We start from the raw sequence: 16152 nt of genomic DNA, 5'->3' as shown, positions 1-16152 counted from the left end.
AGTTTCCTTTCATTACCAAGACAGACATTTAAACTGCAGGGAGGAGATTGTGCAGCATAGTAATCGGAAAGTAAAATGAAATCTTAGGAAGTCTGGCTGAAATCTTTGAGTGGCAGGGAAGAACCCAGCCTGGCAAAGCAAGTTTTTCCCTCCATGGCATGAGGAAGAGCAGCAGAAGAGCATCTGGGACTCAGTGACACTGCAAGGCTCTTGCTCCCTATTTACTCTTACACTAAGGATGTCAGTTCTGGTTTTCCATCATGTTCCAGCACTTCTACACTACTGGAGTGAGGGTATCTACAGATATATATTTTTAAAAGGAAGAGGAGAATCAAGCACTTTATTTTTTGTGTAAAACAAGATATGAGGAAGATAGATCCAGCTAAGATCCTATTTTCCATGACCTAAATAGTAAGTGCTTGTTATTTTGGTATGACAGTGTTGCTGGAAAGGTGGCACAAGTCCCTGTCTGGCTCCCAGAGCCACCTCTGGGCACAGCACAAATTAAATGTCCTGCTGCATCTGACATGTTGTGGGATGTTGGAGTCCTCTCAGAAACCAGCACGAGCAAGAAGTTACTACAAAAGAATGAACTGCCCCACATTGCCCAGTCTGAGCTGCCTAGACAAAACAGGATATTATCAGGTGAATTTAAATGCCTCTTTTCATCTGTTTAGGTCTGAAGTGAATCATGAGATATTTTACCTAAACATGAATATCACTCTGCATTCCTATGCTGTAGTTCTGCCATAATAATCCTCTGAAAGCCTGCAAAACACAGTGGCATGCCCACAAAAGAACAGGTAGATGAAATCTCTTTTTTTTAACCCCCAGCAGTTCTGAGGGCAACAAATGAAAAGTTCAATCCCTTCAGTTTCTGAGGGCTGAAATGTTTTTGAGCAAAATGGCCAAAGTGCATGAAGAACATGTAAAGTGTTTGACTGTAGAGTGTATGCAGATGTTTTGCATTGTTGCTCAAGTAGTATGAGATATCAGCTAGGAATAATCTTCTGGTCTTAATTTCTGAGATTTGATGTTACTGTCCTTTTATCATCTAAAGGATACAAACAGTCTTTAGCTTGGGTTCTCTAACCCTCCTTGACTGTGTATGAGAAAGAGGTCCAGGCTTAGGTCTTTAAATAAATCCATGAAAAGAGGATTCCCCCCCTCCTCTTTTTGGTGGGTTTTTTTTTATGTTAATGGGAATAGGGAGCAAATTTGTAGAGCTAAGTAGTAGAGATTGCCACAGGGTCAGGCATATTCTCAACACTTGCAGACCTTCTGCCAAGTTTGGGTGTCTTTCTTGCAGGTAGGCTTTAATCCTATATTTTTACAGCCTTTTACAATCTGCAGATCCCTGAGAGTTTTCCCTAGGGAAATGTGGACTCCTGTCTGGATACTTTAAGTCCACTGGCAATGGGCTTGCTTATTTTTCTGCTTACTCTGAAGTAGTCTGCAAACTCCCCAGGATTTACCAGCCACCGCTTGGAATGTCTACTTCAAAGACAAGTTGTTGGCTCAATACAGGAATTACAAGGAGGAGAAATGATGGCCTGTGTCATGGATGAAGTCAAGACAAGGTTATTTTCACATTCCCTCTGGCTTTGACGTTATGAGACAAGACTATTAGCAGAGCACGTGCCTTTTGTGGACGATGCTGCACTTGACTTTCAATGGTACAACAGACAGGGGAAGCAAACTAGCTGAAGCTCAGCACTTCAGTGGTGTTCCTTTTAAACTCTGACAGCACTTATTAGCACCGATCAACATGTTAGTCCTTTTTCCTCCTGCATTCCTCCGGTCCGGTAGGTTCATGTGTGTTTGAGAACAAAAGTGTAAAAAAAAAAAAAAACCCAACAAAAAAAACCACCAAGAAAATATGAAAATATTCTCCAAAACTCTTGTCAAATGTACCATATTTGTATGAAAAGCTGCTTGAGTTATTTTGTACAATGACTTTTATTTATGGTGAGGTATATTTAATGCTCGTGAGCTGATAACGGTGTTACATTTTTGATCCATATTTGCTATGCAGCTGGAGATGACATTTTGATTTTTGTATTATTCTTTTTTTTTTTTGCTGTTGTCCTATTAAAAAAAATAAATAAATTAGCTAACAGAAGCTTCCATCCCCATTAGAAATGCTTCTGCAAGAGTAAAGCATCTGGTACACGGTGATGCGCCCCATAACACATCCACCGACAATATGTACAACAAATGTGGGATGACTTTTGTGACAAAGAGAAATAAAACTTGGGCTCATTCATTAAATGGGCAGACTTCACCTCGTGGTGTCATTGCAATTATTTGGAGAGAGCCTCTGATTGCAGCTGGCACAAAGAGAAAGCTAAAAGGAATAACGACTACATGTGTTGATTTAGTCTTTCCCCCCCCCCCAAACCAAAAATAAAATTGAAAAAAAAAAAAAAAAATCACAAGAAAAATTGAAGCTTTGTGGCCAGCACCAAAGCAATCAATGAAAATTTCCCCATCAAAAAGTTACTGATTTTGGAGACAAACATCCTTCCACGAGAGACTGTCATTTGCAAACTTATTTTAGTATAAATGGGCTGGGGGAGGGGAAATTACAGTTCTTTTTAGTAGCATTTGACAGGCTCCGCTCAAAACAAAGCTCAGCTGAGGAGCTAATTTCCTCTTGTTACCACAGCCTTGTCAAGTCCACAGGGGCCTTTTTTCCCCCAGGAGACTCTCCTTGCTATTTCTTCCCCAAGTTTTCATTTGAAACCATTCTTAGATTTGTGTTAAAAGCACTGAAGGAGCAGCCATGGTTGCTGACTGCAGAAGGAGCAGTGGGAAGCAAGGGGAAAAAGACCTTTGGGGACCTGAGGAATTAGGATGAAACAAATGGATCCATGGAAGTGGGAGCACCTAGGTTTCATCAGCTCTAGACAAAATAACTGTAATTGGTGTTCCCTTTCATAGCTTCTTCCCAAGATTTCCTCATGGAAACAGCTTCTTAGCTTAAAAGAAGTGAAATTGCAGTGATTCTCCACATAAAATTGGTAGTGAACTTTACTCCATGGCTAGGCAGCTCTGTTTGATCATTCCAAAATGCTTTAAGTCCCTGGATATATGATGTGCCAACAGCTTTGTGCACCACATACTCCTGTAGCTATTTGCCTGATGGCTGCAAGTTGCCCGATATTTACTGATTTCAACATGGTTCTGCAACAGGGAAGAGCAGAGGAGAGTAGGGCTTTCTCCCCGACTCACTGATACTGGGCAGGGTGTTTGGTTTTGATCCCTTCCTCCATCAAGATTTAGTGGGTTCCCCCCCCCCCTTTTTTTCTTTTTTTCCTTTTTTCTTGTTTTTAAACTAATTTTGTGTGCTGTCTCTTGGATACCTCAGTACAAACATCAGCCCTAAGAAGTGCCAAGTGCTTACAGGCTGCATGGTGTCACCTGGAGCCAGCAGCAGTAATACTTGCTTTGAGTATCAGAGGCCAACTCTGAATTTTGACAACCAACCCCAAGGGATCAGCATTAAAGACAGAAGCCCACATCTTTGTTCTTCCTCATGCTTCTGTTTAAGACTAGGCTGGACAAGAGTTTCAGCAGCCTGGTCTATTGTGAGTTGTCTACTCTTTAAGGTTCCTTCCAATTCAAGCTGTTCTATGATACATCTGCATCTTCAGATTATAGGCACTTCATCCATGCAAAGAACAGTTCATTAATGATTGTTTTATTCTTTCAAAATCATAACAAAATGACTCTTTTTGTGACTCCTTCCTGCAAGCCAAGGGTGCCTCTCACATGAAGTTTTGCTTCATTTAAAGTTCTGTTGCAAACACCTGGCAGATAAGGTCTGCAAACAAATGATCTGCTGGTAACTGTGTTCCTCCCCTGGCACCCCCTGCTGCTCTGATGCCTTCTGGCCTCCCATGCCCTCTGAACATCCACCACCTATCCATCACCAACCGACCACTCCTGTTCTGCCAACATACATGGTTTATGGAGCCACAATGACCTGCATCACTGAACTGATCTGGATAAAAATCTGTCAGCCCTGGGAGAAACAATTTGGGGTGTGTTTAATGGCCTAAAGACCTTGGATCACTCAGCTGCTCCTCAGCACAGACCTACAGGTGTGCACTGGCACAAGGAGGGCAGTACACCAAGGGTGGGTACCCACCATAGGTGTGACAGTCTTGGGATCTCTGTGTTAGTCTGAACTCCTGTAGCACAAAATGACAGCCTCAGCCACTACAGATATGATTATCTTGAGACAGACTGAAGTAAAAGCTGTCTGCTCAAAAAAGTCCAGCCCTTAAAGCTTTGAGCATCCTTTCATGTAGTGCTGCAACCATCTGAACATGAGGCAATTTCCTTAACCCCTACATCATCAGGTCATTGTCAGAAAGTTTTACCCTCTCTTTGAAGAAGCAAACATCTCCTTGGAGCCCTGCCAACTACCCAAAGCCATAGCTGAGTACTGCAACTTTTTTCCCCTCAGTTTCCACAGGAAAGATGCCTAACAAATATCCAAGGGCAAATGTTCTTATCACCTACTGGCAGGCTACTTTCACCATTATTTGTAACAGTGGACAATTGATACCCAGTATCTTTCCATCATATTTTTCCAGACCAGAAGAGATGAGCAAAGAAGAGCAAGGGAAAGGAAAGCCTTTTGATGTTGCTAAGGAGGTTATTTGTATGCAAAGCTCTCTTGCTCTACCCCCTGGATTCCAGTCAAAATTTTTGGCCTGGAAACCAGTCTTTCAGGAGGAACTACATTGTTAGAAGATGAGCTGCTAAGGAAGACTCCCTGATTTCTGATGAGTTATTTTTAAGGAAACATCTGATGTATCAACCCTTGAGGTCACAGCTTGGAGCTAAATTCCCTTAATTACAGCCTTCCCATTAAAATGAGGATATGAAGCAATGAAGGAGGCATTGGTTCCATCCCTGTTTTATTGTTATCAGTCTCAACTTGCCCTTGAATAAGCATAGCAGGCAATTCCATGCCAATCCTACCTGGCTTTTATCTCCCATATTGCCACATGCAGCCTTGCTAAATCCATCAAATGCAACTCCTGTGACTTTGGGATTTTATACACCACACCCCCACAGCCCCTGCACCAGAGAGATACATGACACACTTGGATCCCGTGGTTGATTGTGAGATCTGACTGAAGCCTCTCCCACGGTGGTGACAACTAGGCATGCTCCTGCTCGCATTGCAGTGTCCTCTCCTTTTGTGACCTCTTTCCTGTCATGTCTCCACTCTTCCCAGAACATAAGAGAGCTTCCTTTGGAGATCTTACCCCTTGACAAATTTGGCAAAAGTGGCTTGTGGGGTCAAACATCTTTTGAGGATAAAGGTGGACATGTAAACAGCAGCCTATTTTCCTTCCAGAAATCAAGCTGAAGGATGAAGGTAAAATTGTGACTCAGAATGCCTTTTGCTCTTGACTGCACCACCCCCTCTCCTGTGGCTGTACCCCCAAGTTTAACCCATTTAACCCCAAGTCCCTTCCATAAAAATTGGCTCCTTCCCTAACACCTCTTTGTGCACCACTGCTCTCTGCACAGATGTCGACAATGCTCACCCACAAAAGCTTGGGAATTATTTTGGACACAGTTTAGCCACTGATAACCACATCAACATCAGGATTCCCCAGCTACAAGCAAGACTTCAGAGTGTTGGAAAAGGTCCAGCAAAGGGGAGAGCCCCACAGTACTGCTGAGCATCAAAGTGAGCAGACAGAGCAGCCTGGGACCAGGGGACACAAATTCCAGCAAGCTGTAAACACTTGTCCCGCTCCACCACCATCACTTCAGTTTCTGCAATCAGCTTTACATTTGCATGAGCAACTCTTAACCAACATCAGTGAGTAAATTTACCAAATAAAGGCCAAATCCTTCCACCATTTGTCTTCCTCAGGGTGCCTTTTGCCCACCTAACATATAACAGCAGCAGAAGTTGCTCCCAGATCCCTGGTAAATTAGCACACATCCTATTTCCTGCATCAAAACCTGTTGCCACACGATTTGGATTGATCATCAAGTGCTTCTGGGATAAAGGGGAAGACATGGGGTTTGGCTGGCACAGTCTCTCCCAGGCAGTGACCCACAGGTCTGTGACTGATGAACAGACCTGATTACAGCCGAATGACTCACAGAGCACTTAAACATTTCATTTGCTGGGAAAACAATTGTACAGAGATAGGATCAGGTGCTGAGTGAAGGAGCCATATGGTGCTAGCAATGCTGCAATGCTTACATTTTAGGAGGGAAGAAAAATAAGTACATTTTCAGACACATTCAGAGCCTGCAGATCTTGCCTCTTTATACTGTGCTGTAACAGATTTCATTTCTACTTATAAATGTGGGCTTGCTGACAGAAAGTTGTTGGATTTACTGTTGGGTTTACTTATCTCTGCTGACCTACATCAAAATCTGCCTAATGGCTCCTGCTGCAAGGAAAGGGCTTGTACCAGCAGTAGGTTTCTGCATACACACATTCACCATGCACAAACACAGGAAGGGAGGACATTGGCACAAGAGGGTGGATATAAAGGCAGAACACACTGGTGTGCAACAAAGCTCTGAAACATTCACACACTATTCTTAGCAAGAGAGGCTTTGGCTGCAGCCCATAGCATGGGCTATGATGAGGCCTGCCAACTAAGCAGTTACAAGATAAAAGGGTATAAAATCAGTCTAAGTGATGGAAGAACCTACAGACTGCAGCTGACTTTCTCAGGGCTGGAACTCAGTGTGGAGGCAGCTATGTTTTAAACTACAGCTGCTGATGGCAAAATTGTGTCCTGGACTTCTAGCCCTGTGTTACACAACACGTTACAACACAAGCGTGCCCTTGGCGTCACATTCATCTCCTGTTGATATTTCTTTCCCAAGTGCACCTTTGCCAGGAGCCTGGCCTTTCCCACTACGATTCAAAAGTCAGGAAGGATCATTAGGGAAATTTGGTGCAACCTTCAGCAGGGAACATGCCTTTGTCCAGTAAGTACATGATGCTGGGAACCCAACACTTCCATTAGGATATATCCATCTTCCTTAGACACATGGATGTTTCTTGACCCCTCAGTCCTACAACCTGCTGCACACAGCTACAATGCTAAGTGGAGAATAAACACCCATTCTTGAGGCAATAGGACACTTTCTGAAATGTTTCCTTCCTATTAGGACACTTTCTGAAATGTCTCCTTCCTACACAACTGCAGTGACAGCCTCTTTAGCAAGAGGAAATACTTTTGGGAGCACAAACACTATTCAGGATTTAATGTCTCTTGTTTACTTTTCATTTCTACTCTGCACATATACAAAGTCCAAAGCTTTGCACGGTGCACAATCCACTAAGCATACACCCAGTGCCCCACAGCTCAGCCACTGCATCTGGGCTCCCACACTACCTAACCAGAAGCACAACCACCTGCTCCAACAGCACCTGCCCCAAGTTAAAAAAAGCCATTCCAGAAGAGAGATCCCTCTTTGGGCTGAGCCAGGGAAGCCTCGTCCCGAATCTGTGCAAAAGCTGTTTTGAACCCCGCGCTGCTGCCACCACACCCTTCCTCTTCTGCCCCTCCGGCCCCCGAGCGGGCAGGGCCAGGGCAGCAATGGGGCTCTGCAACGGGGATTGGGGCGCAGGGGGAGGTGGTTTTCTCATGGGAGCGTGCAGGGCTTGGGCAGGCATCTGCTGCCGGTGCGCCGAGCCCAGGGGAGGAGGAGGAGCCGGGCGGGCAGGTGTGCGGGCAGCCCGGCCCCAGCCCGCCAGCAGCTGCTTCTGCACTCGGTCCCTGCCGCGATGCTTTGAGCCGTCCCAAAGACGAACGAGATGGAGCCGCTGGAATGGAACAGCAGCTGCAGCAACGGTGGGTGCACCCCGGCACGGCGAGGGGAGCGGGACAAGCCCCGGGGGTCAGCCCGACGGGAAAGTTCCCCAGGAGGGAGGCGGCAGCCCGGGCTCCCTGCACCGGGGCTAACTCTACTGGACCCCGGTCTCATCCACCCCGCCCAGCTTTGGGGCTGTTTCCTGGGTTTGAGATTTCTTTTCCTTGTTCTGAGGTCTGTAAGGGAATTGGAAAACTCCCTTAATCTATAAGCCACACACAGCCGGCTCTGCCAGCCTTAGAGAGAAGCTAGAACCTATTTTTTGTTCCTTTAAAGATTACCTAATCCAATTGGTAATCACCTCAATCCCGCTGCTTTATGCTTGTGCCCACTAGCACATTGCAGACACTTTTATCTAGCAGAGGAGGCAGCGTGTCCCCTCTGTTCCCCAGGAGTTATTTCCACATCAAGGATGTTTGGCTATTAGAAAATAAACCTATTAGGGAAGCTCTGGAAACTTATCTAGAAAGCCACTGGTTTGTGTTTGGTGGGGGTTCTTTTGTGTGGTTGGTTTTTTGTTTGTTTTCCTCCATTAGGAGAAGTTTATATCCACTACGGATCCAAATCCTCTGGCACATATGCAGGGGGCACAAGGTGAAGGTGCAGAAGTCCTAAAGTGGTCTCTTGGTTCAGGAAAAGATAGGACACTGGCCAGCATCACTAGCCAGTTTCACTGTTACATACCCCTGCCAGCTGAGACACAAATACTTGCTCCATAATTCCTACTTGATTTCAGGCAGAAAATTAAAGTCTTTTACTACAAAGGGACTTTTGTAACACTCCACCTGGCTGTTCCATCCCCTACTATTGCAGTCATGCTGCCTTTACTACGCTTGGAGTAAAGACTGCAACAGGGAGATGTGCTGGGTGTGGTAGAAGTGTAAGGGTAGGAAGAAACTCAGCAGTTTTCCCACCCACACACAGCAGCACACCTTGGCTAGAGATGCAGGGATTTGGTGCCTTTGTTAACAGCAGAAAATTGCCTTCTTTTAGTCCTTCCATGCTGGCAGGACTTGGCATATTTTATGAGCACTCACTCTACAAATTGGTAGAATAAAACCATTAGGCAGTAGAAGCATCTATGAAACTTTGGTGCAGACTCAGCCTGTTGTCTTACAAGCAATCTTGTGGCTCCCCTCTGTACACAGAGCTGGACGTAGTTACAAAGTACTGGCATCACTTCACATTAAACCCAGAGTTTCAACCTACAGACAGGCTGGCAGATGAAAGGGTTAGTTGGCTGGAAAACACCAAAGCCTTTGAATCAGCAAGGCTGAGTGTTGATAAGATATAATTCAAACTCATAACACTGGAGTTTGGTGGAGAGACTCAAGTAGATATTTGGGAATTCAAATTACACTTACTACAGTAGTTCTTATTTCAATTAAATCATACAATTGCTTCATTTGGAAAGGACTTCTGAGATCTTCAAGTCCAATCATCAACCTAACCCCACCATGACCATTAAACCATGTTCCAGAGTGCCATGTCTACAAGTTTTGTGAACACTTCTAGGGATGGTGACTCCCTTCCAGCTCGGTGTATAAGACTGGCAAACATGCTCAGTGTCAATGCTCTGCTTGAACTATGCTCCACAGATCTGTCTCTCAACACCTTGCCATTTCCACATGCAAGTAAAGAGGCATCCTGAGGTTTTGAGAGCTGATGGGATTTGTTAGGGTGTCAGCATGGATAGCTACTCAAAGAAACATCAAAATGAGTGCAAAGAGCAATAGAGGCACTGTTGATTGTCATTGCAGTAATATGCTCTTTTATCTCCCTCGTGGTCTCACAGGGTCTCTGGTCACCCTTTCATGCCTTTCCCACCGGGTTGTGTGCCAGGTGATTGGAGATGCTGACCCAGCTGACTTTGCCCAGGACAATGGGACTTCAAATAACTTCTGGGTAACTCGGCTGGAAAGCAATTATGGATTCTACATTGGCCTGGGCTTGGCTGTTTTCTCCAGCTTCCTCATTGGAAGCAGTGTCATCCTCAAGAAGAAGGGCCTGCTGCGGCTGGTGGAGAAGGGAGGCACTAGGGCAGGTAAGACTTTTGTGGGGGGCAGGACGGAGGAAGTCTACCTGTTCCCAGAAGCACACACGTCAGACTCCAGCACCTGTATGGCAAGGGTATACCTCTGGGTACACATCAGCCTTCTATCAGCAGTGTAAGACAGACCGTTTCCACATGTATGTTAAGATGTGCTGGAGCTGGGGAGCTCATTTAGAGCCCTGCATTGGAAGAACTCAGCTGAAAGCAGCAGTCCCATCATGAGCCAAAAATAGCAAGTCACAGGCAGTGTGTGGTCAGATGTGCACCCACCAGATGAATGCATGCTGGTCACAACTCTTGCATGGGAAAACTGAGGCCAGGAGACTGTTGAAAGCTCTTTGAAACTGGCCCCTTTGCACAAAAAATGCAAGTGATCAAGTGATCCCTGTGCCACAGACTGGAGCAGAAGAGCACAGCTCCATGACCTTGGTCTTGCTCTTACTGATGCACTAGACATTTTTACTACCAAGGCACTGGGATGAGGCCCCATGTGCTTTAATTCCATCAGCAAGAGCCAGTTGTTAATGCAGGGCTGAACGCCTGTGATCTGTGTCAACCCTGCCTGTGGTTTGCACAGAGGATGCTTCTGAGGTATGTTGCTCAACAATTGTAGATAACTTTCCTCTGACACCAAGCTCTTAGGGCAAGGCCTGTGTTTGTGTGCACATATATATGGATGGGAGATGATAGAGGAGCATTGCCTACAGCAGAATTGCACTGTGGAATTGGACGCATCCCATCACCGCTGCAAACACTCACTTTAGCAACAGTGTAAATCCAACCTGGTAACTGACCTACTTGCATAACTATAAACCAAAATAGGGGTAATTAAAATGCTACCACTTCCCAGCTCTAGGAACAATTCTTAAATCATTCTACCAAGTCATTTTACTGTGCAGGGAACGAAGTGCCTGTCCAGAGCCAAGCAGCAGCCGAGTAGCGAAGCTACCAAAGGCACCTGAGCCATAGTCCAGCCTCTAGTCCGTCACCATCCCCCACCATTAGCCTGGCTACATGCAGCTGCTGAACTCACATAGGTTTGCTTTTCACCTTCTGTGCACACTGAAATATCAGTATTACTCCAGTTGTAGATGTCTCTCTGCTCCTTCCTTCCATGAACTCCTCCCACAACAGAGTCAAAGGGAACAAAAGCAAACACTACCCTATTTTTTCCAGGATGTTTAAACCAGGAATTAGAGATTAATGACAGAAAACTGCAGCTGACAAAAAGGGTTCTTAGGAAAAGAAAAACAACAAACCAACCAACCCCGAAACAAGTCAGCAGTTTCAAGGAATGCCAAAGCATGACATTTGAACTCCAGCATTTGTGAACTTGAGAAACCAGAAGAGGCTGAATTCTAGCAAATTCCTGGCCACCTTTTCATTCTCCCTTTCCCTATCTTGACCTTGAATCTCTCAGTCCAAGTGTTTCACCCCTGCTATCTGAGCACATCACTTTTCTGCAAGGCAGATCAAACACTGCTGCTGCTGACAGCTCCAGTCAGGGCAGGTGCATCAAAACCGTGGGCTCTCTCTGAGAGAGTTCAGGGTTCATATTGTCAGCAGGCTCAGGCCCCTAAAGGCTAACAGCCTGTGGGATAAGACCAGAACTGGATTAGTTCCCAACACTATATCCATCCTCCCTCTTTTAGATGCACACGTTGAGTGTTGCAACACCAGGAATCATTTTTCACCAGAAACTCTCACTCGCATTGTGCCTGTTCCGCATAAAGTCAATATTAGGATTTCTGGCAGCTCATGTTGAAGCCTTATGATGTGCCACCGTGATACAAAAGGAGCAGATACCTTCTGGGACAGGATGCAGGAAGCCTTCACCACAACCTCAAAGCAACACAAACTAATGCACCACATGCTTGTACAGAGCAGCAAACCAGCATTCCCCACTTCATCTTTCACAGCTACAACCCCCACTAGAGCTGAAGTTTGAAAAACTCTGCCTTACCTTAGTGGCCACGCAGAAGACTCCACAGCAAGCTGGTTCAATGCCAGCTGAAGCACAGGATCCTCACAGGCAGGTTGCAGGGTGGCAGTATCCCAAGGAGCAGCCTTGCAGTGAGGGGCATCCAGCACAAAGCAGCTTCTGCCATCATTTGTTCCTCTGCTGCAGGAGCACCCCCACAGCAAATAGGCAAGCAGAACATGCAAGATGAAACATGAGCAGTCCGTGGGAGCTCAGCTGGGGTTGAACTGGGTTTAGGGGCTGCTGCACCCTGATGAACCAGTGAGAACAGCTCTTGGGGATGAAGGATAGCCCCAGGGTCTATGCTGCAGCGAAGCAGGCTGCACTCCAGGCTGATAATCTCTGTAGCTTTGGGGCAGTGGGTGACATTCCCATTGCCACCCAGGATAAAACAACTATTTTACTACATTTGTCCTTTTCATTATTGTTGTGATTTTATTTATTGTCCAGCCTTAAGTGCCAGCTTTTGCTAATTCCTTGACTCAACATCATTTCCATGCCACATCTGCATGTTCTGTCCTTACAGGAAGTTTTCATTGGCACATTCTTCCCCTTGCAATTTTTCCCTCTCCAGAAGGACTTTTCCCATCTCTTACTCTGAGGACCGTGGTTGTTAACTCTTGTGCTTTACTTTCCCAGGAGATGGAGGCCACGGCTACCTGAAGGACTGGCTCTGGTGGGCTGGATTGTTAACCAGTAAGTAAAAGCTGTTTCCTTGGGTTTACAGCTTTTCCTGGGTCTGTGCCTGTCAATCAGGTGTGAAATGAGCCTTGTGTCTTAAAGTCCTTTTTCCAGCAAGGTGTCCCCTCATCATTAGAGGTACCTTAAGCAGAGTGGAGGCAGGGAGCCATGCAGGCTCTCCAGCACCATCTTCCTGCAGGCCTGGTAGAACTTGCTAGCTCAGTTTTACCTGACCAAAAGCATGAAAAGCCAGGTTTTAATAAAGCAGCAGTCTGGCTCTGCCGGTAGGACCAGGCACAGGGCAAACAGCCTCCCACGCATGCCCCAGGATAGGTTACTGCTGCAGCACAAGGGAGATAGCAAGGAGATGTTGGTAGCAGCTTCTTTCTTAAGAATAGAGCAAGCCTTCTTTCTATGCTGCAGCAGAACAGTGTCTTCTCAAACTGGACTCACAGCAGTGCAAAGGGCAGCCTTTTGTAGCTCCCACTGCTGCAGCTCAAGGTGCCCCCAACTTGCTTTGCCCTTGCAACTCCTGTTCCACAACCACCATAACACAGCCCGTAAACACACACAGAGTACTCACTGTTCAAGAAAACAGGGACAGCTCAACCAGAAAGAAACTCCACAGCCCCAAGGAGACATTTTGTAGGTGAGGAGAAGCTTCCCAACAGCTCCCACAACTAATCAGCAAAATACATTGCAGCTGCCCAGCTGGGCTGGTTTAATGAGTTAATTTGTGTCTGCTGTGACACGGCCAAGCCCTGGCACCCCCAGCCCCTGCCCATGTGGGTGCAAGGCTCCAAGAATGCCTCCCAGCTTGCATTCATTTCTATTAGAAAGATTTTCACCCACTACCCATCCCCCTTTAGCTGCAGTATGAAACCCCCCATAATGAAGCCCACTCTCTAGCTGACATCTTCCTGGTTAGCAAGCCCACAAGAGAAAACACAAAAAGTATGCTTTAACTCACTGGTATTTATTTTTCTTGTGTTTGTTTAGTGGGTGGAGGGGAAGCTGCCAACTTTGCCGCCTATGCCTTTGCTCCTGCAACTATTGTCACGCCTCTGGGGGCTCTGAGCGTGCTCATAAGGTGATTTATGTGTCTCTAGTTTGCAGTTTGCTTTGTCTGTTTGCCTGTTTGTTTTGTAAGACAGAAAGACTTGGAAGTGCTGCTAGTATGATTTATTCTGCCTACAGGGGGAAAAAAAGGTCTCAGTGTTTGCCAAAAGCCACTCCAACTGTTGTCCTTTGGGGGGATCTTTTGGAAACCACTGGATTAAGTAGTGTGCCCTTCTGGAAGTGCTTCCTGTGGATAGCAGCCACACACACTTCAGGTTAAATTATTGCAAATGTCAGTGTTCCTTCCTCCCTGATTGCAGCCCTTCAGCCAATCCAAGGTTGATTTCTTTGTTTTTATTCCTATAGGAAACTCTGCCAAACGGTCTAAAACTCAAACATATCAGACTTGTTTTGAAACTTGGCTTTTGTTTGCTTTTTATTTTCTAGGCTTTTAGGGTGCTCTGTTGTTGTGTCTTTGTACTTCTGTTTGTTGCCAAAGGGGCTGAAACCCTATTTTGTATGTTTTATTTTTAAAGAGGAGATTGTGGTTAAAATACGTGACTCCAGGTACTGAAGGTTTGGCAGAAAGTGACATGTGTAAGCACACTGGGAGCTGGGACTGCTCTGGTGTCTTGCCCCAAAGCTTTCTGGAGAATAAATAAATAATTTTGAAGATCTATCTAGAGCTCCCAGTACTTCCAGAGTTTATCTGGGGCTTAATGGTTCTGATGATTCAGTCCTTTTGTTGTTAGGCTGAGGTTTTTTCCTCTCTCACACTGATCCCTGAAGCAGCTTCCTCGGGCACTAAAGGCTTCACAGTGCTCAACAGCTCATGAGTGAATATGTAGACCCTGGAAATATTTCTGAGGATGTGCTAACACATTCAGCATTTTTTCACCTTGCCTGATACATGAGCTGTGATCTATAGATCACACTTGCATCTCTGCAGGTTCAGCTGTCAGCAGAAGCAATGTGTGTGTGTATTAACACACTGGGATCTAATAAATTTACTTCAGACTTGTATCACAAGAAGGCATTCTTTACCTTATTTTATCTACTGTTCCTTCTTTAAAGACCTTTAAAGCATCATCTGATGTTCTGTCCTGTGCAGTGCCATCCTGTCTTCATATTTGCTTGGAGAGCGGCTCAACCTGCTGGGAAAGTTGGGCTGCATGCTCAGCCTCGTGGGCAGCACTGTGATGGTCATACATGCCCCCGAGGATGAGGAGGTCACCACTCTGGATGAAATGTTGTCTAAGCTGAAAGAGCCAGGTACACAGGAGGTCGTGCTTTTCTCTCCTGGGGCAGGATAGTTCACACTGCTCCCCATGCCCACTGCCTTGTCTCCTTTTTCCAGGTTTCCTCGCTTATGCTGCGATCCTCTTGGCTGCTTGCCTCATCCTGATCTTCTACCTCGCACCCCGCTATGGCCAAAGCAACATCCTCATCTACCTCACCATCTGCTCCGTTATCGGCGCCTTCTCCGTGTCCTCAGTCAAGGGCCTGGGTATTGCCATCAAGGGCTTCTTTGCTGGCCAGCCTGTTCTGCAGCACCCTTTGACATGGATCCTGGTCGTCACGCTGGTGGCATCCATCACTACACAAATCAACTACCTCAATAAGTCTCTGGACATTTTCAACACCTCTTTGGTGTTTCCTATCTACTATGTGCTGTTCACCACTATCGTCGTCACAACTTCCATCATCCTCTTCAAGGAGTGGGTCACCATGACTGTAACTGACATCATTGGGACAGTTTGTGGCTTCCTCACCATCATATTGGGGGTGTTCTTGCTCCATGCCTTCAAAGACATGGATGTCAGTTTATGGAATCTACCACAAGTTCTTCAGAGTGGAGAGCAAGCTCCGGTCACCCGAGACGACAAGAACATCCTGATAGAGGTGGACAACTCCAGCATCACCCCCGAGGATAAACCCAAAGTATTTATGATCTACACCTAGTGCATTATACACAAGGCTCTGGAGGTTGGGGCAGGGGCTTGATGTCAATATCCCAGATGGTAGTGAACAATTTAAAATGGGAAAAGCAGGGCAAAACCCAACAGTGGCTTATCTGACACTTGGTTGAGTTGAGCCAAGTCTTTCTCTGGGCTTTAGAATTGAATCAGTGTAGCAGCAGGGGTATGCTTAATCCTCATTGGGCTTCAGCGCATGCAACCACTTGAAGTACGATATTCTTGTGGCAAAGCCCCTTCCCATTTCTTACTCTTGGGACTAATGTTTATTCTTGCACTCCTTCCCCTGGGTGGCCATTGATGTGCTTATTTCCAGGCCCTGACTGAGTAATTGATCAGTAGTTTTTGTCTTTTCTTTTTCTTCTAGACACTTGCATGAACTCAGCATTACACACCAGCATCTCAAATGGAGCTGAGGGACAAGGACTGAATGGTGCACGCCTGCTAACCAGACTCTGCTCTTCCATGTTTAATCACTTGCTCTGCAAATCTGAGATGAGGATATTGGTGAATACGGGCAAAACACG

General features: G+C 45.9%; 1 protein-coding gene across 2 annotated transcripts; it reads left to right on the top strand.

The window, feature by feature from the left end:
* The first annotated feature begins 7740 nt into the window (after nt 1-7740).
* Nucleotides 7741-16152, top strand: NIPAL4 (NIPA like domain containing 4). 2 transcript variants are annotated; one of them, XM_054168413.1, is made up of 7 exons: nt 7741-7856; nt 9671-9919; nt 12549-12605; nt 13590-13680; nt 14761-14921; nt 15007-15590; nt 15993-16152. In XM_054168413.1, exons 1-7 carry the CDS (start codon nt 7820-7822, stop codon nt 16002-16004), a joined length of 1191 nt encoding a protein of 396 aa, XP_054024388.1. In that variant the 5' UTR covers nt 7741-7819; the 3' UTR covers nt 16005-16152. The 2 variants fall into 2 exon arrangements, with proteins under 2 accessions (XP_054024388.1, XP_054024387.1); XM_054168412.1 differs by lacking the exon at nt 15993-16152 and having other exon boundaries at nt 15007-15611.

This window comes from Dryobates pubescens, chromosome 16, assembly GCF_014839835.1.
Source record: "Dryobates pubescens isolate bDryPub1 chromosome 16, bDryPub1.pri, whole genome shotgun sequence".
Taxonomy (NCBI): Eukaryota; Metazoa; Chordata; class Aves; order Piciformes; family Picidae; genus Dryobates; species Dryobates pubescens.
The sequence above is the reverse complement of the archived record's forward strand: the minus strand, read 5'-3'. Positions and strand labels throughout refer to the sequence as shown.